Source organism: Plectropomus leopardus, chromosome 8, assembly GCF_026936395.1.
Source record: "Plectropomus leopardus strain MGB_pleo_1.0 chromosome 8, ASM2693639v1, whole genome shotgun sequence".
NCBI lineage: Eukaryota > Metazoa > Chordata > Actinopteri > Perciformes > Serranidae > Plectropomus > Plectropomus leopardus.
In genome coordinates this window covers 6,653,915-6,681,235 of record NC_142183.1, presented here as the reverse complement: position 1 = coordinate 6,681,235, position 27,321 = coordinate 6,653,915, and the positions used below count along the sequence as shown (strand labels likewise).

The 27,321-nt window shown below is 39.0% G+C and overlaps 2 protein-coding genes and 1 long non-coding RNA gene across 15 annotated transcripts in view; 1 reads left to right on the top strand and 2 right to left on the bottom strand.

Moving 5' to 3' along the window:
* LOC121948553 (LIM and calponin homology domains-containing protein 1-like) overlaps nucleotides 1–20,138 on the bottom strand; it is a 113,879-nt gene extending 93,741 nt beyond the window's left edge. For 2 of the 11 annotated variants that reach the window (XM_042493972.2, XM_088080790.1), the window contains exons 1-2: nucleotides 17,836–17,946; nucleotides 15,929–16,252 (exon numbers count right to left, since the gene is read on the bottom strand). In XM_042493972.2, coding sequence (XP_042349906.2) covers nucleotides 15,929–16,030 — 102 coding nt within the window. In that variant the 5' untranslated portion in view covers nucleotides 16,031–16,252; nucleotides 17,836–17,946. Of the gene's footprint in view, nucleotides 1–15,928; nucleotides 16,253–17,835; nucleotides 17,950–20,003 lie in introns of those variants that run through there. The other 9 variants (XM_042493974.2, XM_042493975.2, XM_088080792.1 and 6 more) reach the window with 6 other exon arrangements.
* Nucleotides 20,077–25,417, top strand: LOC121948321 (catechol O-methyltransferase-like). Of its 3 annotated transcripts, none has more exons than XM_042493693.2 (4): nucleotides 20,077–20,222; nucleotides 21,708–21,983; nucleotides 23,342–23,538; nucleotides 23,620–25,417. In XM_042493693.2, the coding sequence occupies exons 2-4, from the start codon at nucleotides 21,728–21,730 to the stop codon at nucleotides 23,956–23,958; spliced, it is 792 nt and encodes a 263-aa protein (XP_042349627.2). In that variant the 5' UTR covers nucleotides 20,077–20,222; nucleotides 21,708–21,727; the 3' UTR covers nucleotides 23,959–25,417. The 3 variants fall into 3 exon arrangements, with proteins under 3 accessions (XP_042349627.2, XP_042349626.2, XP_042349628.2); XM_042493692.2 differs by having other exon boundaries at nucleotides 20,083–20,231; XM_042493694.2 differs by lacking the exon at nucleotides 20,077–20,222 and adding an exon at nucleotides 20,316–21,105.
* LOC148188838 (uncharacterized) overlaps nucleotides 23,779–27,321 on the bottom strand; it is a 148,655-nt gene continuing 145,112 nt past the window's right edge. Inside the window, exon 4 of the long non-coding RNA XR_015777181.1 lies at nucleotides 23,779–23,918. This is a non-coding gene — a long non-coding RNA (uncharacterized LOC148188838). The remainder of the gene's footprint in view (nucleotides 23,919–27,321) is intronic.

The following is a 27,321-nucleotide window of genomic DNA, read 5'->3' as shown; positions in this document are numbered from 1 at the left end:
AGAGGTCATCGTAGTACTTCATAGTCACAGATGCCGAGTGGGAACAGTCTACACAAATCAAATGGTGAGTTTTGAATAATTTACTTAACAAAAGAAGAAAGGTGTCAACAGGGGGAGGTGGCTAAATAAAATGATTCCCTGAGCTAAACAGAGCTTATAAGCACAAAGAAATGAACAAAGTCACCAATTGGGTCAAACAAAGTAAGGCAAGCAGCAGTGAAGAAGTTTGACCATCACTACATGGTGTAATTTTTTTATTTTTTAAAACAAAATTCTGCAAGATCCTCTCTTGTTCTGACATCTTTAAATGGTCTTGATTTTTTTCTTTTTTTGTAGGCTGCTATCAAATGCAAAGAGATCTGTTTCAGCAGAGAGTGTTTGTAAATCAAACAGTACTACGAATGATGGTATCCATTTCCTCTGTTTTTCTGTCAATGAGGTTTGAGTTTGTGGACAGCAGGTGGAGCCATTTATGAAATCAGCGGACTTTATTTTTGTATTCAGTCATGGTGGTTTTACTGATTAACCAGCTCGTCTTCCTCTGTTCTACTTATTTGTTTTTTCTGCCTCTAGTATCAGAAAACAAAGCTTCTTCTGTGTTTTCACTTATCCTTTAAAAGACCAACCTCACTGAGTTTACAGCATAGCAGATGAAGCAGATGCTTTCATAATCTGGGTATAAACATGGGTAAACCATTTCTGATAATTAATGTTAACATCTTCTTGTGTTCATACAATCAGATTTTCATTCAGTGGTACTTAGAGCAGGTAAAGTAGTTGATATACTGTCAGGTTTATGAGCCATTTAATATTTCCACGCCCAAGAAAAGACACAGATTTTTATCTTAACTCTCCTCCATTTTACACGTTCATGCCGTCCGAATGATTCAACAGACAGGTTTACGACTGAACATCTGCTAAAACTGTATTTATGGGGACATGGGTCCAACCCTGTCAATTAAACTTAATGCTCAGTAGTGATGCCTTTGACAAGTGCAGATGGATGATGGGAAATCATGAAAACAATGTAACTAGTGAAAAGACCACCCGAAGTTTTACTCTAAGGACTCATTCTTAAAGAAAAAAAAACATCCAGTAAGACAGACCAAGTGGTGAGAATACCAGACAGTCCAGAAGTGTGATATATACAGTATAGAGTGTGAAATATTATTCTTATGTTGTCCAAAAGATGTAAAACTGTTGCCCTATGACCGTCAAATCGGACTAGCAAGCACAGAAAAACGTGAGAAAAAGTAGCGGAGCAGACGCTTATTCTCATGCAAATAACAGATAATGGTTTTAGCTGAATACTAAAACGAAAGAATGGCAGCACAGGGGGCAGGGACATGCACGTTATCAATCCTCAATTAGATTCTTAAATCCTCACACAGCTTTGATTCAATGCCTTTTTCAATAAACTCCTCAAATGATCGCATGCAAGACTAAAGTCACAGCTTTGGAAAAAAAACAAAAAAAAACAAAAATATGATTTTTACTTGCTGGCACTATCTGTTCTTCTGTCTACACATTACTCACGGCTGACCAAAGAGCCAAGTGGCATGTCATTCATATATAATCATCAGAATGTGCAGAGAAAAAGGAAAAACAATATCATCAATATCACCATTAGTGTGCTTCACATCCTCCTTCCACATTTCTATGACCACATCTTTTTAAAACGTCAAAATTTTTTCACCATGTTTGATTTCTTTGTCCGGTCCATTCCACTAAACCACACTGACAATAGATATACACATACTTTTAAGCTTAGTGCGAGCCCAACGTTTTTTACATTCTTTACATTACTTGCTAATTAAAGGCCTTCAGTGGAAAAGTAATAATGTTTCTGATGATGGATTTGTGGAAATGACTTGTGTGCAAAATTGTTTTTTTTTAAAAGAAATGTATGGTATTATGGAACTGAATCCTGTTGACTGTAGATACACAGAAATTCCTCCCTGATATGAGAGAAACACACTAGTGACAGCAATGCTGCGTCATGCAGCTCTGTCCAGACAAATGCCAGTCAGCTGAGGGACGATTGTGTCACTTTCCAGAGCGTGGTGACAGCATGCATTGTAGTTGGGGGGCGACCAGCTGGGGAGCTCCGTGAGAGTTAGAGTGTGTAAGAGTGTGTGTGTGTGTTTGTGTGTCTTTGTGTCTTTGTGTGTGTGTGTGTGTGTGTGTGTGTGTGTGTGAGTGTGTGTGTATTGGGTGGGGATTGAGGGGCTCAGGAATGTTGGGGTGAGTAGACATAGAATCATGTGTGTGAGAATGTGTGTGTGTGAGACAATGAAAGGCATCCCACTCAGTTCTAAAAGCCTCCATTCATGGTGGACCTGAGTCATCTGGTTCTCCGCAGTACAAAAAAAAAAACTAGACTTTTATCTCACATGAGGACTGACAATTTCACGGTTTGCTTGAAACAACAGAAAATGTCTTTGTATGAAACAAGACTGAGCTGAGGTCACCTTCCAGATTCAAGATAATGTCACTTTTCATCCTCGAAAATATGCTGAAACAATCTGAACCAGAGCTGAACGATCTCAATCTAAAGCCCAACTGAACGACACTGAGTGCATTTACATGGTCACGAATAACCCGTTTATGAGGCCTATCCCAGTTATAATCATATTCATAATATATTGTTTGCACGAGCACAGACAAATCAGATTATTCATATTCCTTGTATACATATAAATAGCCTTCTAAGCTGGTTTTTGATGACTGCATTTTATTTGTGTAGGCACTGTGATATTTACAAAACAAACCATCTGCACTGTTGCACTGTACATTTACTACCAACAACTGAACTGTTAATATCTCTGCTCTGACTGACGGCAGAGCTGACCACCGTCCCACACACACACATGTACACACGCACGCACACGCACACGCACACGCACACACACACGCACACACACACACACACACACACACACACACACACACACACACACACACACACACACACTGAGCTAACTGTCCTCCACAATGTGTGAGGGATGGCTTTGGTTAGCACACTGTTGCTATACGACTGTCACTCAGCCTGCAATCCAGCGCAGGTTGCACTTGCTCCCTCGACAGTCAGAAAGAGTCCAGCTCCCCAGTGCCCCAACTCAGAAAACTAGGAAACCAGCTCAGCCTGCATGACCCAATTAGAACCATCCCCTGGACATTGGAGAAACATCAGTCTCTGTCCCATCCATCAGACAACCCCAAATGCCAGCTAAGAGCAGCTCCTAATGCTGCAAGACACGGCATGAAGCGTGAGTAACACCTCATGCGATATGTTTTCGAGATTGCTCATGCTCTTTTTCAGCAGAATAAAGATTCACACCTACAGTAGACATTTACAACTGTTGGCAATAAATAAGCTACAGCAGATGTGGGATGATGACGGCATAATATTTACTGAAAGATATTTTCTGGAGGGACTGCAAAAGAGTCTGGCACGTTTGCAAAAGTTTCTTCAACTGCTCTAAGAACCTGAACCTCTAACCTTTCAGTCAAAAGACCACAAAACAATCCATAAAACTGATTTGAGTGGGAGGCTTGCAGAGTGACCCACATTGCCTGTAAATAAGGGCAATCAATAGAGTGGTGGCAGATTACATGACAGAGGTACGGCCTGTAATTATGGGCAAAGATTAGCGAACGAGCTTGTGACTGAACGTTTGAATGAGGGAGATGAGAATAGTCTGTCGAGGACTTACTGAGCGATGGTGATAGTGACTGTACAGAGTAGATTTCAGGTATGGCTGCCTTCTCCCACCAAAAACCCCAGCATTTATTTTAAATACACAAGATTAATCTAAAGAAGACATGGTGGCGAACACGTCTACTGAGTTTTGTGTGTCTCTTTCAAGGACATCTTTGGTTTGTGGCTGCTGCTTAATGAAAAGGAGTGCAGATCCTTCAAGTGAAATTTAAAACGCTTTCATTTTACGGTTAGTTCAAAGGAATATTATTAACTGAAAACAACTCCAGGGCTTTTTCGGACATGCTGTGGCTTTCATGATGAAGTAGCACAGCGAACTGCAAGAAAACTGCATAATAAATTCTGCTTCAAGGGTACCTTGGAGTGGCTTTGTTTTTCTTTTTAAAAATTATAAATGGCAATGTCTACATTGAAGCAGCTGCGGTTTCTGCAGACATTAACAGAAGGAAAGTTTCTCCGGCTCATTAGATTTAATTTTCCCCTTGAATGTCTCATCATTATTCTAAGACTAAATTTAAGTTTCTTAAATGCAGGGTGCAGAGAGCCTCAAACTCACTAACAACATTTACTGCTGAACGAGCCCATCACAGGCTGTATATAAAGATGGACAACATGACAGTTTCCCCAAATGTAGCTTTTCAATCTAGATCACCCCCTGGTGGCTGGCTGCAGTATAGACCATAAAGCCCGCCCCTTCATGTTAGTGTGTGGGACATTGGCCAAACTAAAAACTCAAAGCACACCCCAAATTATCGGCGTCACCAGTGTAAGACGACAGCAGCCCTATCCAGGATATTTTATCTTCACCTAAGCATAGCAAGGTCAGTGGAGGAAATTTATCAATTTTTATATTCAGTATATGGCACCCATAGTAAAACAATATGAGAAAAGCTAAGAAGCATTAAAGGCAGACATACAGTATACATTTAAGGCAAAGTTGAAAAAGCTGCTAAAATACATTCATATTGCAATTTAAAGCCCATTCTACTGTTATAATGTGAGTTGTTTTTGGATGAAGGCATTCTTTACATGCTTGAAATTAACTTTAAAATGGACTTCCCTGTCCTCCCAGTAAAATACTGTCAGCATCTGTCAGTTATGTTTCTCTTCAGAGTGAGCATTAGGTGCTCTGGCTACTGTGGCAAGTAACAACAATTGTTAACAGCTTCCCTGCAGAGAGTGGCTGGCACGCAGCCGGCTGTTCCTCCTTCACTCTGGTGCTTATTGTGTGTGTGTGTGTGTGTGTTTGTGTTTGTCTGCTTGTGTGTTTGTGTTTGGCTGCATGTGTGTGTGTGTGTGTGTGTGTGTGTGTGTGTGTGTGTGTGTGTGTGTGTGTCGCACTGCAGTTTACGCTCCAGGCTGACTTTCTCTCTCCTCCTTAAAGGCTCCTTTTCTCTTTCAGTACATGAACACACAGACCTGACAGTTCAACAAGATGAATATGTTCACCTTGTCACAGGCACACTTGCAACATCAGGCACTAGCAGACATGCACAGACACGAACACAAAGCCAGAAAGTCAAAGGGACATCCAGATCGAGCCGCTGAAATTCTCAGTGCTCTGTTCTTGGTGGCTGTTTATAATCACATCCTTCTGTTCCTCCAACAGTTTTTTTATATTGCCTGTCTCGGGAAACCACCTCCTATTCAGCCTTGAAAAAAACAAGCATTTCTGACAATGGAGGGGTACAGTGAGCAAGAATATGTGGGAACACGTTTGTTTGTGATAAGTTGTCATCAACCTAACTAGATAATGCTGCTTTAACCTTGCCCAGTGGCCAACAGTATTTGAATATATTTGGTTGTTAAATAAGTACCTGCAGAATCCCCTTGATAAGTTGAGCCATTAGGTTTTCTTTCCCTCCCTGCCACAGAGGAGCACATTTATTATGAGTGTTTACTTTGGCAGGTATAGCCTTCAAATATCCACTCTGCTGTTATTGGAAGTGAACTGCAGCCAACAAATCCACAGTTTTATTTAAAATCTCCTTGAGATGAAGGGCATTTCACAAGTTAGCTACAAGCAGGGCACACATGATCACCAGAGTGGCTGATGATCAGTGATGCTGCCCTCATGATCAGCTACAGAAAATGTGAAAACAAGGCAACAAGGTGGCCTTTTTGCCCGAGCTTCCCTGGATTTCCACAAAACCTGAAATAACCTTAAGTGGATTGATGTTGCCTTAGTGACTGCATGAACACAAATGTACAGACATGCACACATAATGGAAAAGGAGGGGGCTAATCTCCCATCCACTTCGGTAATCCACCACATGACCACCTCTCACCCCAAACATGCGTGTGTTCGTAAAGACCCATCTGGACTCAGACCGGCAGGCATTTGCTGACAACAGTCTTACTATGTGGGTTTTTAATGACATGACACAGTACTCTTTAAAAACTTTCCAAATCATACAAGAAAGTGTCTACGCATATCTAACACACCATGAGGCCTCCTGCAGCACGCAAAATTAGATAGGTAAAGCTAGACATATGAAAAAAATATTGTATTGCGTGGTTAAGGAAATAGATATAGGTGCAATGACAAGACCTGCTTCTCTGAAACATCTAATCCCTTGTTCTTTCACTAATGCCACTGTGTCAACACGCCAGCTCTTTTCCTGCTTCACCAGGAGAGGACAGACGGCTTCTGCTGAGATTAAGAAGATCATAACCACAGGATTAGTGATTAGCATCTTACTTTCAGGGATTTCTCATTCGAGTGAGTGACTGAAGCTGTATGCTGCTGATTTACTGGCAAATAAGGCTCTTCAATCAAATTTGTTAAAACGACGGCATCCAATTTTGCCTTGCACTTGTATCAGCTGCAGCTCGGCTGAGCAGAATGTGGGTGGTTATGTTGTGACTTGCTAAATCGATAGTGCTGTAATTTAGGCAACATAAATAGATGACATACTGCGATAACTGCGGCCAATAAAGCTTCTTTAACAAGGACTTGGAGACTAAACATAGTGTTTGAGTCTCTTTAAAATCATGATTAGCAGCATTTTGCGCTAATGAAAATGGCTAAATGGAAGTACCCACACTCTCCCCTGAGGGATCTAAAAAAGATAGTAACTTTGTGTAAACTAAATAAACTGTGAGTTTGAGTTCATATCTTAATTTTGCAACCCTTGTAAACCCATTTTTTTACTCTCCTTACTAAGTTAGCGTGAATCAGTCTTATTATCCATTTCGTTCAAATTGCTTAAATATGACATTACTTAACTACGCCCGTTACACAGACAGCTGATGTCATAAATTTAGCTCTGAATGCACACTTGGGCAGCTGAAATTAATCATGTCCATGTTTCAACTTAATTCTCATCCTGGAATAAGACACTTAACTGTGTCCTCTAAGCTCATCATTCAAGCTGCACAGTGAGAAGAGGGGGGTTGTGGTAGACTGTGGATTTCCAGTTCATCAGAGCATTAAGGTGAGTGATGAGGGGGACATCCTCAATCTAGCCTAAACCCTTCTCTGACAGCCACTTCCTTCTGAAATTACACTCCTCTGTGGCTCGTAGTCATAGCAGTGCTCATGTACTTTGATAATAACTGACAGGAAAGCTCAGCACTTAAAACATCAGTCCACTCTGTAGGAAACAATGACAATGCCCCCAAACTAGGAATGACATCATGGATGAATTCAGGGGCGTCTACCGATCTTTCTCAGCACATGGCACTGGCTTTCTAAAACAGCCCGGGGCCAAAAGCAGAGATGTGCTGCATTGCATTTCTCATGTTCTGTTGCCCTCATGACATCCAACAAGGAAAATAGTCCTTACTAGGGCAGATTCAAAACATTAAATTTTTATAGTGCTGGTAGGAAGCTAATCCTCTTATTCAGAGTGATAGTCAAGGACATTCTGACAGACAAATGGCTGTTGATGGATTTGCATTAGTTTCTGTAAGATCGACCTTGTGACGTTTGTCATCAGGATCCTGTTTTGCTGAACAAAAGGCTACTGTGACGCTCTTTAGAAATCAGATAGGAAACAATGAGCGTCAATAAACAGTGTCTGTACAGCAAAAACCAATATAACCAATATGTTGTTCCAAGAAGATGGCTGCTGCATGATCCAACAAGCAGTCTCAAGAGTATCAATAAGCCTTTGCCCAGACTGAAGGTGCTTTGATTACTAAAACACAAAAACAATTCATATGGCAATTAATTTCAATGAAAGAGATAAACAAAACAAATGCCAGTTGTTCCTTTCACTCTGAAAATGTAGTCTGCTAAGCAATATCGGCACTTTCTGACTTTTTTTCCCACACAGCGCTCAAACAGAATATAAATCAACGGAATTATAAAACCTTGATTTAGTGGTATATTGTTGACATGACTTGAAACTGTGACTCAAATAACCCCCTTTACAAAGAAACATTAACACATCTTACACCAAACTAGGCATACAAAAGTGTAGAAAGATGACTTAATGTTCATAGTTCTTACAATGCGTGGGGATCATAATAGTGGGTGTGAACACACTGAATAAAGCCAAGCAAATGTGGAAAAGATAGTTGTTAATAGTTGCTAAGAACCTTAATAGTTTTCCACACTGATTAAGTCGAGCTACAGTTAAAGCATGATTAGGCCATTTAATTGGACTACTGTCCTCATTCCAGTATATAAGCACCGAGGGAGAATCAGTTTATTGATGGAAGTATGTGCGACTCCACCACGGTGGGTGGTGATATCTCCCCTTTCAGCTAGTTGCTACTGGACCTTCTTCCAGGTTGACCTACTGCGTCACACACCAAACAAATTAGTGAGTGGGAAACGGGCTGCACGTCAAACTGTAGCAACAAGGCCAAATTTTTGGTGTGTATGTACTCTATGCTTTTATGCTATGCTTTTTACCTTCGGCTTGTTTTGTTTTCTTCCTTTCTTCTTCTTCAATTGCTTTTTTTTCCAGCTTTCTTCTATGAATTTATGCTGTTCAACTTCCTGGTCAATGCCTGGCGTGGGGACTATGGAGCATGCACGGAACGTCCAGGCCAGTTCAGGTCCAATTGAGTCGTATACATGAAAGAGTATATAGACCCCAAACCACATTATCTAGCCCTGCTTTAAGAAATTCGACTGAATATGATTTCAGTTGGACTAACGCGTTTACATGTATTTTAAGTTTTAGTTGGACGAACACAATAATTTTTTTTTCTAACATCATGTAAACATACTGATTGTTTCCTGGGATCCTGACTCAAATTTTCCATAACAAACATCAGGAGCTGTCATCATTGACCTCATATCCTGCATCTCATTTCAGTTAGATTTTGTTGGTCCCAATTGTCAATATTTTACTTTTTGTAAGATGATTGATTAAACCCTGTTTATTTAGCAGTGCCGTCGATTGTCAATTGGATGTCTTCCATTCCCCCTTTGCAAGGGACTTACTAAAAGAGTCATGCATTTGCAAAATATGTGTTAATTCAGTAACCACTTAAAAGAACAAACACAAAAACAAGGTTACGTAGCGGCTGCAGCTGTGTTTTGTAATTTGAGGTAGAATATTTTATGTGTTGACTTCTACATACACATTGCAACACTGCACACATACCAAAAACATTACATATTGTGTAACTGTGAAAAGGCTCAGTAATATCTAGGCTGAATAGAACATCTAATAACATGGATCAGTCTGGTGATTTGACTGTTGAGTAGGATGATATCACTGGAATGGTATCAGCCATTGACATGTATATGATATCACTTTGTCTATCAGACATGTCAGTCACAATGGAACTTTGGATTATTTACAGCCCCTTAAACATGCCATGGCTTGGATAGGAGGAGGTGAGGGTTCAAGGTTAGAAAAAAACCTCAGACAATACAGAACTAATAGAGAAGACAAGCTGAACGAGTTGAGACAAGCACTGGATAAAAGACATCTTGCCAAGAAGTTCTATACATTACAAATGTTTGACGCAACTATTTCAAGCTTTAGCAAGAGAGTGAGTGCCATCGTCAGGCAACATAACAACCATGCAAACTGAGATTCCAATAAAAAATAAGTTATAGGTACTGCGGAAAGTATGCAAAAAAACACAGATCATACAGATTTTTGTTGAGATAAAATTGTGACCTCTTTCTGCAGGGACCACCACAAAATACTTTTGTCTTGAGTTGCTCTTTCATGCATGTAGCACACAACAGGAGACTACTGTCCTTGTCAACATGTTCTCACCTACTAAAAAATAGTCTATTTGGTTTAGGCGAGGGGTGGCGCCCGAGTAAAAAGTGAAGGGGCAGGACATGACGCATATAATATGCTGTGGAAACAGTCGGTATGTAATTAGTTGTCATAAACAACTAAGTCTCCTGCCATTCCTTGAATTTGCCAAATAATTTGGGCGTCTGCCCCAACTGACAGAAATTACAGAATCTTGTTGTCTCTCTCCAGTTTGACGTGTTCTTTGGCATCTCTGTTTAAATGACCCTTTTTCTTCATCCAGTTTAACTGATTCTGACATTTGGGCTCTAACATACAGCTTCTTTTGGGTACTTCAGTGGGTTTAGAGTTGCAGTGCATGTGTGAAAAGGACTTAACACTTCACAAACCACCTTTTTGTAGAGAGAAAATCAAAGATGACCTCAATTTTTGAAATAATCAGTGCAAACTCAGCTGTCATGGCAAAGCCTCAATTTTAAACTGGTTTTATATCATATGTTCTAAGCAGTACAAGACAACCTCTCTGGCAATACGCCTTAACTGCTAGTTTATACAGGCTTAATTATTATACACATTTTTTTTTTACTGAATTTGATAGAGTCTCCAAGGAAAATCAGCAATCAATATGACCTACTGAAATTAGTTAATCCCTCACACTTGCCATTGATTGAAACTGACAAGTTATCTTACTACAGTCCTCATGCCAAACTGTAATTACATGCCTTTGAAAGTTTCTGGTTACATCATTTCAGCTTTTTCCATTCGATCAAATTCAAAATATCCATCTTCTCTTTAATCATAAGGCGAGTGATAAAATGACTCTCTCACAGTTATGCTTTGGTTTGCCAACAGCAAAATAGTCCTTAACTAACATTTAGAAGAAAGCCAATTTATCAAACCACAAAGATGTGTTCTGAGGAAAAGAACCAGTATGGAAATTTCACTGGGTTTCCGTTCATGCAAGCGCCCTGCGGCTATATGATACAAATCAATCAACCTCATCCAGGGGTCCAGTCATGCTCTTCTGAACTTCAGAGGAGCCTAAACGCCGTCATTAGCAGCAGTGTAACTGACGAGATGGTGAGAGGAAGCGGCAGGCAAGGAAGTAATGAATGCAGGTGTGAATGCTTCATCAAGGTGTTGGATTTTACAGACAGGGCCTTTGGTTGCAATTTGTCTGAGCTCAGCTCCCATGGTGACACATTTAGGAGGATTATTTTGTAATTCAGAGTGGATGTTAGTGCAAGTTACTTGCTTTGTAAGGGTAATATTGAGTTAGTATTCTCCCTTTTAGTGACTAATTGAGTCTGTCAAGTAATTTCAGTGCAATCCATCTTTTGAGTTAAAAAACATTCACATAATTTCTTTTGAAATATTCTCCAATTGAGCTGCCTGAAAAATGCATTTTGAGAACTAGCTAACAATGTCATTTACAATGCAAACCCTCCCATCATTTCTTATGTCACAACATGTGTAAGGAATTACTTCAGGTATGATAAATGTGCGGGATATGTGTTTTTACTGTTACGGAGGTGCTACGGCAACCTATAGGTTAAAATCCTACACCAAACTATAAATCACTTTTTACTCCAGATGCAACTATGGCGGGACCACCAGAACATGTTGACAGAGAAGCATAAATCTGGTTTTCAACAGGAGTCTAAAGGGTTTCTTTGTGGTAAGCTGGTGCACAGCATAGTTCAAAGTATTCTCACCTGCCAAAACAAACCAAAATTAAAGAGTAACTGCTCCAAGTTATTGGGAAAAAAACTTGTCTGGCTGTTTTACGCCCTAAAATAGCATGAGGAAGTGATCAAACATGCTTCTTCAAATCATGTTATCTGATTGTTTTCTTGTATATGAAACATGGACATCCATTGTTTGAAATGACACACCTTTGGAAGGTCACAAAACTGAGATGTATGATTTCTCAGTCAAGAATTTATTATTACCCACACGGGTCTTTGAAGGCAACAACTAAGAGCTCAAACCTAAAATGAAACAAATGTGACTGTAATCAGCCTAAGAAAATTTTGGCTGACTGAGATTCAATTAACCGATTACTTGATGGGAGAAAAAAAATCTTCACGTTATCCCTACAATAACAAAATCGTCACAGTGCACCGAGTACACTCTACGTGGAAGCGTTTCCACCTGAGCAGCTTGCATGAATCTGAACCTGCATTACAGGACTGATGAGAAAAATTTGAAATATTTGACACTAAAGGAGTTAACTCTTGGGTTCACAAGTGTATATACAACATCACAAGCATTAAATATCTCTTTTACCCTGACTGTGAAAGAGGGCCTTACTATTTTTAACCCACAAGAAAACCTTTGTCATCCTGCCACTCAACTAAGGGCTCAGGTGTGATTGTTTCCGACTCAGAAGCTTTGTAATCCAGCCTTGAACCGCAGCGTCTTTTTGGAGACTTAGCCAAATAAAACCACAGTGATAAAGGCTACACTGGATGTGATCATTTAAAAATGAAAGTTGAAAAATGTTTAACTTTTGGTAAATGCTGATCACTGTCACCAGCGGTCCAATCACAGTGGAGAAGTGGCAGGACAAATACCACAAAGACCAACCATCAAAGAGGAGAAACACAAGTGTTAACCAAAACGGCTGCCGTTTTCAGCTTTGAAAAGAAGCCATATGAAAGTAACATCTGTGATTGTCCATCTAATGAGAATATGGTCATACAAGAGCACATCCACCGACTGACCAGAAGCATACAGCCCTAAAAACAAACGAGAGGACAAAGGACAATGAAAGTTTCACTTACAACAAGGGATGCATGGCTGATGAAGTGAACAACACAAAGCCTACAAACCCGATGTGACGATGCTCTGCATGTTCTGCAACTGACAATAACTGACAAACAGAGGACCCGCTGTTGTAACCTCAAGCCCCAAGTCCTGACACCATATATGACCCAGCTGAATGTAAGCAGTCAAACACTGGCCGTTGAGATGCTGACTGAGTCTTTGTATGTCGCATTCATTCAGGATCCAGTGACCTGTCTCTGGTTCCCCGAGGTGACTGAGGTGCCGTCACCAGGTGTGTACAGGTAATGAAACCAGTCCCCATGGGGCAAGGGTGATAGAACAACACAGGAGTGGTATCAGTTCACTCCCGCCTTTTCGGGTCTCAGCTCTGACCTGCCTCACAGATTCTGGGTCAGGAGTGGCTTTTTAAAGACTTCATATGGGCCTCCAAGGAGTTTGGTGCGGCTAAATAGGTCTGAAATGGCGCCTGACAATCTTAAAGAGGATCTGTCATCTCCTCTACAACTTAGAGATGCAATTCACTTGGATTACTCTAAACAGAGTCATAATACTATACTATAGATAGTATTATAGTATGCGTTGACCACATATCAGGTAGTTAGTACAATATCCAGAGTTAAACCCCCCCCCCCCAAAAAAAACCTTGTATAACATTAGACAATATGTATACTCGAGAGTAAAAATATTGTCTTGTTGGTAATACAGAAGCACTGAGTCAAGCTGCAGCAATGAGAAATCCAACCGTTTGATAAACACAGCTTTACAAATGATAGGTGGAACAGTTCCACCGAAACAAATGTGTGATGATAATAAAGACTGAATAAATATGTAGGGATTAAACAATATGGCTTAATATTTTCTTGACTAATATTGACACTGGCATTATATAGTTTTAGTGCAGGTGCTTCATAGGCAAAGAACTTGTTTGACACACCTTGTTTAAGGTAGTTCAATTAATTATTGATTTAGATCTTAATTTGATATTTATATCAGGTTACACATGTGAGATCTATCAAACTGTCTACTAATGTCATCAATAAGAATAACACTGGATCAATACAATGTTGCTTTTTAACTGCTATCACATGTTGGTAAGCAATAATATTCAAATATGATTTTTTTTTCATTATGAATGAAACAACCTCCTTCAAGCAAAAAGTCTACACGCTGGGAATTTTACCTTCTTAATGCAAAGGCTCATCTCCAAACATGCTAATATTTCATTAAAATAAGTTCCCTTCCCACACTTTTTTGCAAGGGCACCATCACTACATTTGGGGCTTAGCGCCCCCAAAATTACTGTGATTGGTTTAGAACAATAACAAAAAATCCAGAGCCTTTTTCTCCTTACGTTATCAGCCACACTGTTCTCTAGCACTGAGACAGCCTGAGGTAGGCCTGGCTACACGAGCCAAGCAACTGTAGAGGCAGAGTGGAGGTTTCTGGCACAACTTCACCAACTGTTGTTCCTCAAGCTCAAAGTGTTGCTGGAGCTCTTTGACCTGTTTATGCGAGCCAAGCAACACATACTTATGTTCATTACAGAGTAGTTTGGTGATTATTTTCTTAATTAATCAGTAGGTCTATAAAACCAAATCAAAATGGGGAAACAGGGAAAAATGCCTATTACATTTTCCCAAGGCCCAACAGTTCAACGGTTTTAAGACATTAAGTTAAGTCACATTAAATATAGCCATTCCAACATGGATCTACTGGTTTTACCAGGACTTTTAAGAGTAGAGCGAGATAAAATAAAAAAATAAACAAACAAACAAAAAAACCCAACATGACAGGTGGGACATCATCAAGGTGAGAAATGAGATAAGAGCATGCTGCGGTCTCACTGCTGAGTGGCGTGAGTCAATAAAGAGTCAGAATTGTAAAAAAGGAAAAAAGCATCAGATTTCTCTTTCTCAGCCATTTCATTATAATTGATCAAAAACAAATACAAAAAAACTCAAACAACTTCTTGTTAAAATATAAGCAGTTCATTTTAATGTTTTAATTTCAAGGACTTTTTAAACACCTTGTTTGAAAAAAATGAGCTATTTTCAAGGTATTGCAGTAGTTGATATATGAGGGGGTAAATCAAGCACTTTGAGTGAATCCTGTTAATAGCTTTCGGTGTTATCTAACAAGACTAAATAAACAAGTGAAAACCAGTAAGTACCTTTACCACATTAAATCCATTGTTATTTAAAGACGGGATGACTGATAGACAGATGGTTATCAAAGCTTCTCATGGTTTTAAGAGTAAAACTCAATGTGTCAGTGGTTAGTCTCGTTAAATGTAAATGAGGGAGGAGTATTAGGGGCCCACAGCTCCCTTTTGTACAGCAGCCCCATAATCCTTATCAACGCCCCTGCTACACTGAATCACTTACTTCATGCCATGGTGGGCCTCAAATCAGATTTCTAAGCCGTTCTGTAAACCTGCAAAGCTGTGACTGCATTCCACCAACATGCAACAGATAATCAGCCAGTCATCAGTGTTTTGAAGGCTGACAAGAGGACAGCTCACTGCAGGATGACAGAGTCAAAAGCAATGGGGGCAGGCAAGTGTCGTGATTGAAATTCTCCCAGAACAAAACCTCGTTTGTGTGATTATTGTCCGCCCGGCTCGCAATGAGGCAAAAATCCATTCCACATGATGCATTCATTGTTTTCAGCCAAACACGCACCAGGCCTCACAGCAGCCACAGCTACTGTACAATGGCCTTCACCAAAAACAACTGACAGCCTGCTGCCACATGATGAGGGTCTACTACAACTCATGCAATATCATTTTCAGGATATTATGACATTATTGTAATTTGGTTATCATAAAAACAAGGAATGCAACTTCCTGTTTTGGGGGTGCTACAGCTATTATAACTCAGTACTGGGCTTGAGACACAAGACATTTTAAGAATTCAATATTGCTAGAGGATAAAATACCAATAAATTCAACATATTTGTAAAAAAAAAAAGCACACTAAAACCGCCACATGAGCTTCACACGAATATAGTTGAGAACATTTCGTCAGAATCTGAGTCAAAATATTACAGTTTGAGTCACCTTTCAACAGGTGACGAAGCAATAAAATCAAACTGCCGTTTAAAGGAGAAGGCGCTGCAGATAGAGGCTGCAAACCAGTAACTAAAGCAACACAATGACAACAAAACACCTGCGTGAAAGGGAAGCAAAGTGCCGCGGAGTTAAAACAGTATTTGGACTCTGTGTTAGTGCTCCATGACTCACCTCTATCCATTTCTGCGCCTCCTGAAACGCGGAGTCTGCGGCCGACTCAGTCACAGGGTGATGCTGATGAGACTGTCCTATGTCTGCAACCGGACTTGCCATTGGCGAAGAAGCTCTGCTCCCTAAGTATTAAAGCCTGTACAAATGGTGTGAAAGCAGCTCGGTGCCGCGTTATTCCTCCAAAATTAGTCGTGAACAGAGTCGGTCAGCCCGCTCTCCTCCGTTGGTTGTAGGTGTTGCAGCAGCAGCAGCAGCAGCAGCAGCAGCAGCACCGGCGAGGCGAACGAACCAGTTGCTGCTCTCCGGTATCGCTCCTGTTGGAGTCTGTGGGCAGAAAACCAGCGTCAAGTCACACAGAGTCACTCAAAGGGCTTCCGGTTTGACCGCACAAAATAAAAGCCTCAGTCCGTGAACGGATGGCATATCTGTGGATATTCAAATATAACACAAATAGCATTAACTCTCTGAAAACTGGGCAAATTGGCTTGATTTCGTTAAAAAAAAAGGGACAAAGCAATAAATAAATAAGAAATACTATAATAATATAGACAAGAACTAGACAAGAAATTCGTTGTTTTTTTTTTTAAATGTCCAAGATTGCTAAAAAAAACCCCTCAAAACAAAACAGAGAAATGCCATGGAAAATTACTTTTTGTTTTTAAAAAAAATTATTAAAAATAAAAACCCCTGTAATTCTGTATATATATATATATATATATATATATATATATATATATATATATATATATATATTCCTTAGGTTTTTAATATATATTTATTTTTTACATCAACAAATTTCTCACGATTAGTGGGGCTATTTATATTATATATTATTTCCTGTGTTTTTGAGAGAAATCAAACCAAAGGTTTAAATACTGAATGCAGCAAATCGCCTTCATTTCTTTCAAAAACATGGGAGAAAGGCAATAAACAAATAAAGAAGACATGACCCAGAGATTAACAAGAAATTAGTAAACAGTACAAGAAAATTACCTGAAAATGATAACAACATCAAAAAACCCAGGACAAAACAGGGAAATGCCATGGGGGGGGGGGGAAGAAAATTATATATATTTAAAAAAAAATTCTGTAAAATAATTTTAAATATACAATTATGCTAAACAAAAATACAGATGTCTGGATTTTTTGCCCCTAGCTTTTTTTTTTTTTTTTTTTAATATTTTAATCTACTAATTTCTTGCAATTAAGACATTTCTTGCCAAGTTGCCCATAGCCCTTTTTTAACGTGTTTTTGAAAGTAATCAATCGAATTTGCTCAGGGTTTAGCGGTTTAAATAGTTTTAAAAGGTCCCTGAACGAAACAAAGGAAAACTGATGTCGATTTCGAAGGGTTAATAATATTAACAACAAATAACATCCATTACATAAATGCGGTAGCAGCCACTCTTGCTTTAAATGCAAAGTAACTGGACCTCTGTAACTTCTCAGGTAAGCACTCAATAAACACTGACCGTTAGCGCTAGCTTAACCCCACCTTAGTTAATGCTACAACCTAGCTGTTAGCACAAGAACTCAAACAATGCGCCACTGAGACTAATTCAGCTGCCAATACACACTGAAAACCTAAAGAAGAGTAACGACTCACAAACAGGAGAGCGGCTGAAATTGGAAAAATCCGGTCGAGCTGACATAAAACAAGCTAACGTTAGCATGCTAATAGCATTAGCGTTAGCAAACATAACAATTTTCCTAGCTCCCCAACCTTCCCAGTACAAACGGTAACGGCCACACCGGTGCTGTTAATTACATGCCATTTTTTACATCTGGGGCTTTTACATTAGCTAATGACGTACGGTAATTAATGTTAAATTAAAGTTGCATAATACTACTGTTAGAGTGTGTTTCTCAGAGATAACATTAACCAGAGAAGTTAAACACTAACCTACCGCCGGTGTTGGAGACATTTCCAGTTTGCTCAGAGGCTCATTTCTCCAACTGAAAAGGAAAATATTCCAGAGGTTAAACAGATGAAAACGCATTTGAGCTGCAACTGTTTGTGAAACTACACACTAATGGCAACCGGAAATAAACAGGCGTCTTTTTTGGCGGTAGAAATCAACAGTCAGGTGACCGGAAATTACAAAAAAAAGTTTTAAAGAAATTAAAATAAATAACACATTTTATTTATAAAGCGCTTTAAAAGGAACTCGACGACACTATGCAAAAAGCAATATAAACATAGTAATATGACACAAATTCACAACAAACAAATCGACCACACACAGAAAAGCACACATAACAATCATACATTAAAAGCCTTTATGTAACGACGTATTTTTGTAAGTAAGTAAATAAGTATTCATATATTTATCAAACAATAAAAACTAATCAAGGAATAAAGGTACAAGGACAAATAATAAAATCTAGACACAATTGTGGAAATCATTTAGCAATAAGATAACTCAAGTTGGATGATATATATACATATAGTGAAAATGGGTATAGAAAATTGCATAGGCCTATTTATTTGCTCTTTTTTTTTTAGCAAAGCAGTTGCGAACTCATTATCCAATTACAAATAATACACATAAAAAATACAAGATTTATGATAATTGGATAGTACAACTCTCTAGTGCAAGAAGGTGATGGGCTACCATTTCTGGGTCATGAACAACACAGTGAACTTTTATACATATGTAAATAAAAAAACCCTTTGTTAATGTGCAGCCTAATTTTTCTTTGTTTAAAGAATGGAGGTCTACTTAAAATAACAAAGTGTCACTCAAAGGTGTCTTTAGGCATAGGAACTAATGTCATCATTTGTGAATTGTAAACCTGTTGGTTTTATCACTGGCCACCGGATTCGACTCCTCCAATCATATGTTTGGGCTCTTATTTTGGTTGCAGACTGGCTTTGCTTATGATAGTAATCTATCTGTTCCTGTCTAACTTGATGCAGCCAGACTGACAAGACCTGCACACCGCAGTATGATCCACTCCAGTGGCCAAAAATACACAGAGCAGTGTCACTCCACCACCAGCCAACGAGGGCAGCAACACACTGGGGATCTCACACCCACTTTCACTAAATGGGGCAACTGAGACAGCAGAGGGTTCACTGGTTTAGAGCAAAGATACCTAAAACAAAGGGCCAACTCTGACCTCCAGTCACTGATCACCCCAAACTAATTAATAATTAAGAAAATGAAATATATTTACTTTTGTTAATGACTCTGTTCTCATATCTCTTCATCAGTTTCTGGTACAAATGACCCTTTTTGTGATTTGTGTGGCTAAAAACATGATTAAACTCAAATAAAAGCATGAGGAAACTTGCACTTTGAACGTCAGTAAATACTGTTTTGTAATCCGTATGTTGCAATTTAAATTTGATAGGCTACCTCACCAGCTTCCCACCTGTAAACATGGTCACTCGAGTCACTTGTGGTCACTGAGTAACGAAAGAAAAAAATGACCCAAAAATGTGCCAAAAAATAGTAAAAAGGTACAAGAAAATTACCTAAAAATCTTTTTTTTTTAAAAAAAAGGAGATGAAAAAAGAAAAAAAGTAAAAAGCAATAGAAGATGACCTGAAAAAAGTGCTCAAAAAGTTCTAATCATTTTGTAACAGAATTTTATATACATAATTATGTGAATTACTAATATTGTTTTTCCCCTATTTTCTTTTTTCCCTTGAAATTTTCCTGAAATTAAAAAAATATATTTTTCTAAATGTACTAATTTTTTAAACATCTGTTATCAAGTCTCTCATTGCCTTTTCGCCATGTTTTTGGAAGAAATCAAACCAATTTGCTTTGGTTTCAAAGGTTTAAATACTTGTAAAAGGCATCTGAAAGCAGCACAAACAAAGTGACACTCCAGATTTAAAAGGCCTAAAAAACGCTATTAGTTTATCAAACTGTATCCTACATTACATGACACCAATCAAGACTCATCTAGATCCTACAAAACACTGAAGTTTGTCCACAGGCTCTGTGATATTCTTACATCTTTGCTGACCTCTTGTGGATTAACGCAGCAGCACTAAAAAGTGGGAGGAGGAGCTTCAGGAGGGCTCACCCTGTGTGCACATTTGTAATGAGGGATTACTCACTCGCCACTCCTCTCCTCTGTTCCTCAGGCTTCTATTTCCTGGATACCACAAACAGTTCACTGTGGGTTTTATTCATGTGATCTTTGTCCCATAATATCCCCCTGCTTTGTTTTTCAGGGGGCGGGCTGTTTCCACTCTGCTGCTCAGCTTCTTGACTTCCAGGAGTGTCAGTCCCATCTGGGTTTGACAGGACGGACTCTTAACCTGGACGGGCAACAGGCAAGTTTGGCAAGTATTACCACTCTACTGCTGATATGTTATTACTTATTTCTTAAGAAATCTGTTCAAATGCTTTTTTTTCTCATTTTAAATGTTTTAAGCTCACAGGATATCTAAAATCCACAATCTTTTAGTTTTAAACAAAAAACTATAAACTAAACGTGTACTGATGTAATATTGTTGGAATCATTTGTAAAGCTGCATGTTTAGTCATCTTTTATTTATTCCAAGATGTAGTAGCCTGTAAATTAAGGACAGTGTCTCCAATAAAGATGAATAAGACTGAATCCTTAAAGATTTTTGCAAAAAAACAACCAAAACTTGAAATTAATTACACGTAGCCATAGATCTCAGGAGAGAGGATCTATCTATCTTTCTGCTCTTTTGATTCATTTATCATCTTTGTCCCGTTTGGTGTTTCTCCAAAAGCAGTCTTATGGTTGTTTATTGGTTCAAATGCACATTCATGGAAACACAGTTTACATTCAGCCTGCAAACTAATGTTTTAAGTGTAAAGGGGAAGGGCAGACTCTGTCCATTCACTGATACACATGTGTCAGTATTATTCATTATAGGAGACCTATGGATCAGAAATCTAGGATGCAGTGCGGTTATTTTGAGAATTGCATGGTGACTGCAGTGTTGATCCACAATGATGTGGTGGTTAGACTCTCAAAGGATGGTTTAGCATCTTCAGATTTTTGTGTCAGCCTATGAGCAGATTTATTTGGTGAGAGAACATGCTGTGGTGTTTTACTGGAAGTAAAATATGCAGACACTCTGCCTTTTGTGACTTACAGTTTGACAAATATTTAGGTATTGAAACATTTTACAGGCTCTTGCCAGCAGAGGTACCATAATGCATCTGCAGGGGGTGCCAGAGGTCAGTGTTTTTCTAATATTTTTACTGATTATGTATTATATTGAGCAGATACTGCTTGATACACTCCAGAATACCATCTGTGAGGTTATTGGATTTCACAGAATGATACAACATTTGTAAATAAATACAAATACAATCAGTGTATATTGTGCCATCAGGGAACAAAGACATGTATGTTTAAATAAAAGCGGGTGATGCAGGCTGAACACCAATCTGCTTTCACTAAATATAAAAGTGAGTAATAAATGTTTTTTTCAAACTTCAGTAAAATCATGTGTGAAACCGTAAACATTCAAGTTTTGAATGCCAAAATACAGAATGTGCTTTAACTTATCTTGTAACTAAAATAGAATCAGAAAAACGCATAATTTATGACAGTTACCATAATAATAATAATAATAATAATAATAATAATAATAATAATAATAATAATAAGCCAGATGTTATAATTATGAGAAGAGATAAGCCAAAATCAGAAGTAGAGTAACTAAACTCTAAGTGCCACCAAATGTTTCACTTTTCTCAAATCTCATTGCTTACCCTCTATGTCAGCGTGTTGAGTTCCACAAACTCATTTCAGTCTCTTTTCCTTTCATCTGCAGGTTCTTACAGTCGCCTTGTGATGTGGCTCCTGGTCGTTTCCGTGCCGCTGCTTCCCACCATCGTCATGTTATCCAGACTTTATCGTGTCAAAGCTGCCGCGCTGTGCCATCGAGCCCTGGCGAGGGCGCTGAAGATGGTGCGAGCGAGTGTGTGCGTGAGAAGCACACACGCCTTTGTGTTCTCCAAATGCACCCACGGCAAAGCTGACAGCGTCCTGGAGACCTTTGACCTTTACGCTGACACACACCCCTCCCTCTGCATCAGCCCGCAGACTGGTTAGTATGCATGAGAATCACTTAAATGTCCAAGTGCATTAAGTTACAAGACACTGTTGTCTTGAAAACAAACACAGAGGATTTCTATAAAAATCTCACACAACATTACTTTGAACTTTTGAAAATGTCGTATTTCACTTTTTTTTTTTTTTTACTATTACAGAATTCTGTTTGATAAAATAATAATAATTAGCTTTAGAAACTAGTGTTCTCTGATTAAAAATTCATGTCCATAGTGTACTGTGCTCTGAGGTTAAAGGTCCGGTGTGCAAGATTCAGGATTGCAGATTGCAACCAGCTTAAACTTCTCCCAGTTACAATTCCTCCGGTGTTCATTGTTCAGGAGTTTTTTTTTACCGGGAGCCAAATTATCTACAGAGGTCTCTTCTGTACCAAAACAAACCAACCAGGTGAATAAACCTGGTAAAAACACTGAAGAAAGCAGCTTCACATTAAAAATCTCCCATGCTGTTTGGCATGTTCGAGATGGGCCGTTACCCCAGGACCTGCTCACCTTTTTTCTCACTAAACTTAAGATCCAGACGTTTGGGAGGTTTCTACCGAGAGTCATCAGCAGAGGTCTCTTCTCTACAAAAACTAATAGACAGGGGGTGCGTAGGGAAACTCTGACCCATGCGTACAAACATTTTGGAGACAGATGACGCAGATCATGAGGTGAGGAATTAAAGCCAGATCATAGAAATTAAATTCGAAAGGAGCCATTATATGTATAATGATGCCTCTCACACATGATCACACGTTACTTATACTAACTTACAGATCCCCTTCATTATAAACACTCAGTCCAACTAGTTTATTTGTGCTTGTGATTGTGAACCATAACTTTTCTATAAGCACCTTTCTGTTTTTTATAAGAAAAAAAAATAAGACAACTCAAATCTGGTCATTATTTCATCAGCACTGTCCCGATATTACACTCATGAGACCCCAAGTGTTTTCAAAAGGATTAACACACCGAATAAAGCAGTTTCATGTGAAAAAATCTGTGTTTTTCTGACACTGCTCGCCACGTAGGGGCTGCCAACTACAGTGGCTATCTAAAGCCAGTGTTTGTTTTGTCCGAAACATAGCAATCTCCATGAACGGGGGCCCGATCCCTACGTAGATATAAACTGCTCATTTTAAGGAAAGAAAACTCAACAATTCACAGATATACACAAAAGAAAACATACTAATTATATTAAATACTATCTCTGCCAGTTTACCCCCCCAAATCCTACACACTGGATCTTTAAATACTTACATAGATAAAAAAAATCTGCATTCAGGTCAGTACTGAGTCACAGACATAAAAAGGATATGTTAAGTCAACTCATCTGTTCTGTCATCTCTCCCAGCTGAAGCTCTGGATGAAGTGGTGAGGCGTGTCCGTCCCTCCCGCGTGTTGGAGCTGGGGACGCACTGTGGCTACAGTTCAGTCCGCCTGCTGCATCTGCTGCCCCCTGCTGGCAGACTGATCACAGTGGAGTTGGACCCAGTCACAGCAGAACTGGGGGAGGAAATCATACTGGTGGCTGGCTTCAAACACTCCCAGGTACACACATGAGCTTGTTACTTTCCTGCACTCGAATAAAAGACACAGTAGCAAAGAAACTAACTTCCTTTTCCTGTCCAGTTCCAGGTGCTGACATCGAGCTCAGCTGAGGCCATCCCGACTTTGCGTTCATCTCTGGAGCTTAATCAAGGGACCAGTGAGGGGCTCAGTCTGGTGCTGATGGACCATGACCCCCTGCAGTATCTTCCAGACCTGCTGGCTCTGGAGAGAGAGGAGCTGCTCTGCCCCTCTGGCTGCTCCGTCGTTCTGATCTCCAGGAACCAAAGAGCCGGAGATCTCAGAGAGATCCTGAGTCACATCAGAGCGAGGCCCGACTGCTACTGTGTTAGGTCACAGCTTCAGTTTATGACGGAGATCTTCTATCAAGAGAAAAGCACCAGGACAGAAACACAGTTATAGCAGTATCTGAAGATGTGGGTGTGCTGATTTCAGTTTGTGTGGACTTTATCAAACAACAGTGTTAAATACATCATCATCTCTAGTGTCACAAACAATTTGCAGAATAAAAGGCTAGTTAAGATGTTTCCTATAATTTGTCAAATTGTACATTTGTTTTCTTTTCAAGACTCTATTGAAACAGAATAATATTGTTGACATGTGTTATAATATGTTTATGTTAAGAAGCATTAATTCTAAAATAATTTAAAATATCTGATGGTATTGCTGGAAATTATTTACAGCAGAAAAGTATGATTTTACAAAACATTTCATTTGCTTTATCATATTTGGCCTCAAACAAAACAAACCAAACAACAAAAAACATTAGAACATAATGGTTACAATAACACACCAGGTTCCCAACCTGGGGGTCCAGACCCAACAAGAGGTCCCCAGAGCTTCAAGGGTGGTCACAATGTCTTCTTGGTTTTAAGGGGTGAATAATAATAATAAAAAAACAAAAATCAGTGGGTTGAGGGGTGGATCCAGAGAAATATTCATGGGGTGGCATGAGGGTGATATTAATGGTCAGCAGGAATATATGCAAATTTAAACACAAAATATCACATGCTTCAATATTTCCTTGGAAAAGCCCTAAATTAAGATATTAATTGAGCACTTGAAATGTTGAAGATGCGAATAGAACAATGGCCAAGAGTCAGGGAGAAGAAAACACTGAGGTTTTTTTAAAAAAATTAAACCTGTAAAAAATGCATGATTGTTAAAAAGAAACACAGACAATCATATATACGTTGTTAAAATATCAACAATACTCATCTCTGATGCAGTATTAACAGGAAATAAACTACAAAAAAATCATCTAAATTTCTCTATTTAAACAAACTTACTGCAGTTATTGGATTCACTATTTCGGTTAATTGTACAGTTTATCAGTTCTTTTGAACTATATTGTTATGCACTGAATAGAACATGAAATATCCATAAAATATGTCACTCTGTCACACGTCGTCAGTTTACTCAGTAATAGAAATGGGAACCCTAAAAGGTTGGGAACTACAGCAATATATATTTAAAAAAAACTACCCACTTTTGTCTGTGCTACTAACAAACACAAAGCTGCTGCTTATGCAATCACTTCTCACAACAAAAGGAACAAAGAAAACATGCTTAGATGCGGAGCACAGGGAAACCACTTGATGGCGCTCTCTGCTTTTTACAGAATAAGAACTCTGGCATTGAGGTTGTTTGACAAGGCAAGCATTTAAAGGGATATGCAACCCATTTTAAGAGCTCACGTTCTTCCTGCACTCCAGCACATGTCAATAAATACACGCTGTAAACAGGAAACCTTTGAATTTGTGGTGTAAATATGTGTCCCGATTAGATCACGATGAGGTGGAGGATCCACGGCAGACTTGTTTTGACGCACACTCCCTCTTATTCATGCTGTGATGTTTACTTTCAGACCCAAATGTCAATGTTTACAATTAAAATAAAGCATTATTGGGGAAATAGCTCCCAGCAGCTTTTCTCCTCTTTTTTACAAACATCAGAAAACCAGCACTTGTTGCCCTTAATGTCTGACATTCAGTGTTCGAACCTGTGCTGCATCTCAAATGAGGAGAATCACTGCTGTCTTGTGGTACAACTCAGACTGAGTTTTTCCGAATTTGCCTCGAATGGTCCTGCTGAGGATCTCAAAGCAGCTGGAAAGCCATTACATGGTTTAAAGACAATTTATGCAGCATTTAAATAAATAATATTGGTGCACAAACACGATTTAATTAAATGCAGTATTTCCAGGAGCCAAGGGGTGGGTCTAGACTTGAAGTCATTATTGTTACACAACAGTGCATGAATGTAAAATTATACAATCTTAGAGAGCTCGGTGCAGTTAAAGAGATGCAGGTAGGAAAAGAGAGTCAGGGGAAGTGGTGTAAATTGTCAGCTACTATAAATTAGACATGGAGGTTAGACACGGTCAGGGATGAGAGCTTTGTAAATCCTTCCAGTTAAACTGTTCACGGCGAACGTCTCCACAGAGCACGACGGGTAATGGAGCTGGAAAAATATGACGAGCTGCATGAATACTTCATAATCTCATACATGGATCATTATTTGCACAGCAGGGGAAGTGGCGATTGCATTTGCTGAACAGAAAATAACATGGGATAGTCAACTGCAGGCATATGGGATATTGTCGGCTCCCCAACGGGTAATTCTGTTATTGAGAGCCGCAGAAGCATAAACAACCAACTGATTAGTATACACAGTTAGTCCCATAATCAGTATCAAATATAACAACTTTAATTCCAAATTAAGATGTGTACCATCTTAAAAAAAGGTGACGCCCACTCTGAGGAAGTGATTGCTGGCATGAAAGTTAAACTACTGAATATTATTATCGCTAATTAGCAATCTGGAGCGTTTCATTTTGAAAACAGCAACATTCAGGGTGGGTGTAATCATCTGTGTTTTTTTAATCCACTCAAAGGAGTTTTTCCAATTTGTGTTTTGGAAATGAAAGAACTTAAGATTCATATCTTTGGATTCTGTTTTCTGTCGGAGTTTGTTGTCTTTGCAAATATTTACTGCAAGTGTCTGAATCAGCATATGTAAACCAGGTTTTGAATTTGTGTTTAGTAAAGAAAAACAATGTGGTATAACTGACACAGTAATTTGACTAAACTTTTCTTTATGAGATTAGATTTGCAGGAATGAAAAGAAAAATGGAAGTACTCTGCACTCCCCCAGATAACAGATCAATAGATTGGTTGTGTGCAAGCAGCTTTTTATGACCCATATTTGCATTTATTGTTAGGTGTCGACCTCTTGTGGTCACAGTGATTATAACAGCAGTAAAGGAGGAAGTTGGGTGATGTAGCATAAAGAGCAACAAAGTCTGCTTTTGGAGAAGGCCGGATGGCTCAAGCAAACACAGTACTTTAACCCAGGAGACCGCTGTTTGTGTCATTTCAACTTGCACAAGTAACCAGCCCGTTCTCACTCCAAACTCAACAAATACATCAGTGCTTTCGGCTGTTGGTTGCGCACATACATCGTGGATCAGTGAATAAACAGACAAGGACCTATATTGCAGATACAGCGCAAAAGAGGAATCCAGTTGAACTGATCCCCCCCTGCCGCCCAGAGAGATCTTAGTTAAGCAACATATCAAATGTATTTTAACCCAAACAACGATCTTTCTCTAATCCTAGCCACAAGTCTCACTTGAAAAGACACTGCAAGTATGAGTGGAAACTGCATGTTTCTTGTGACCACTTATGAGACTTAATATTTTAAAGACACTGTACGCATGTAATGAGCAGAAACTGACACTAAAATCCAAAACTTTGAATCATC

Excerpts from the sequence above, each read along its gene's own strand:
- LOC121948321 (XM_042493693.2), top strand. The coding sequence starts at position 21,728 with ATGTGGCTCCTGGTCGTTTCCGTGCCGCTGCTTCCCACCATCGTCATG. Across the intron at positions 21,984-23,341 it reads CTGCATCAGCCCGCAGACTG|CTGAAGCTCTGGATGAAGTG; the intron begins GTTAGTATGCAT and ends CATCTCTCCCAG. Across the intron at positions 23,539-23,619 it reads CTGGCTTCAAACACTCCCAG|TTCCAGGTGCTGACATCGAG; the intron begins GTACACACATGA and ends TTTCCTGTCCAG.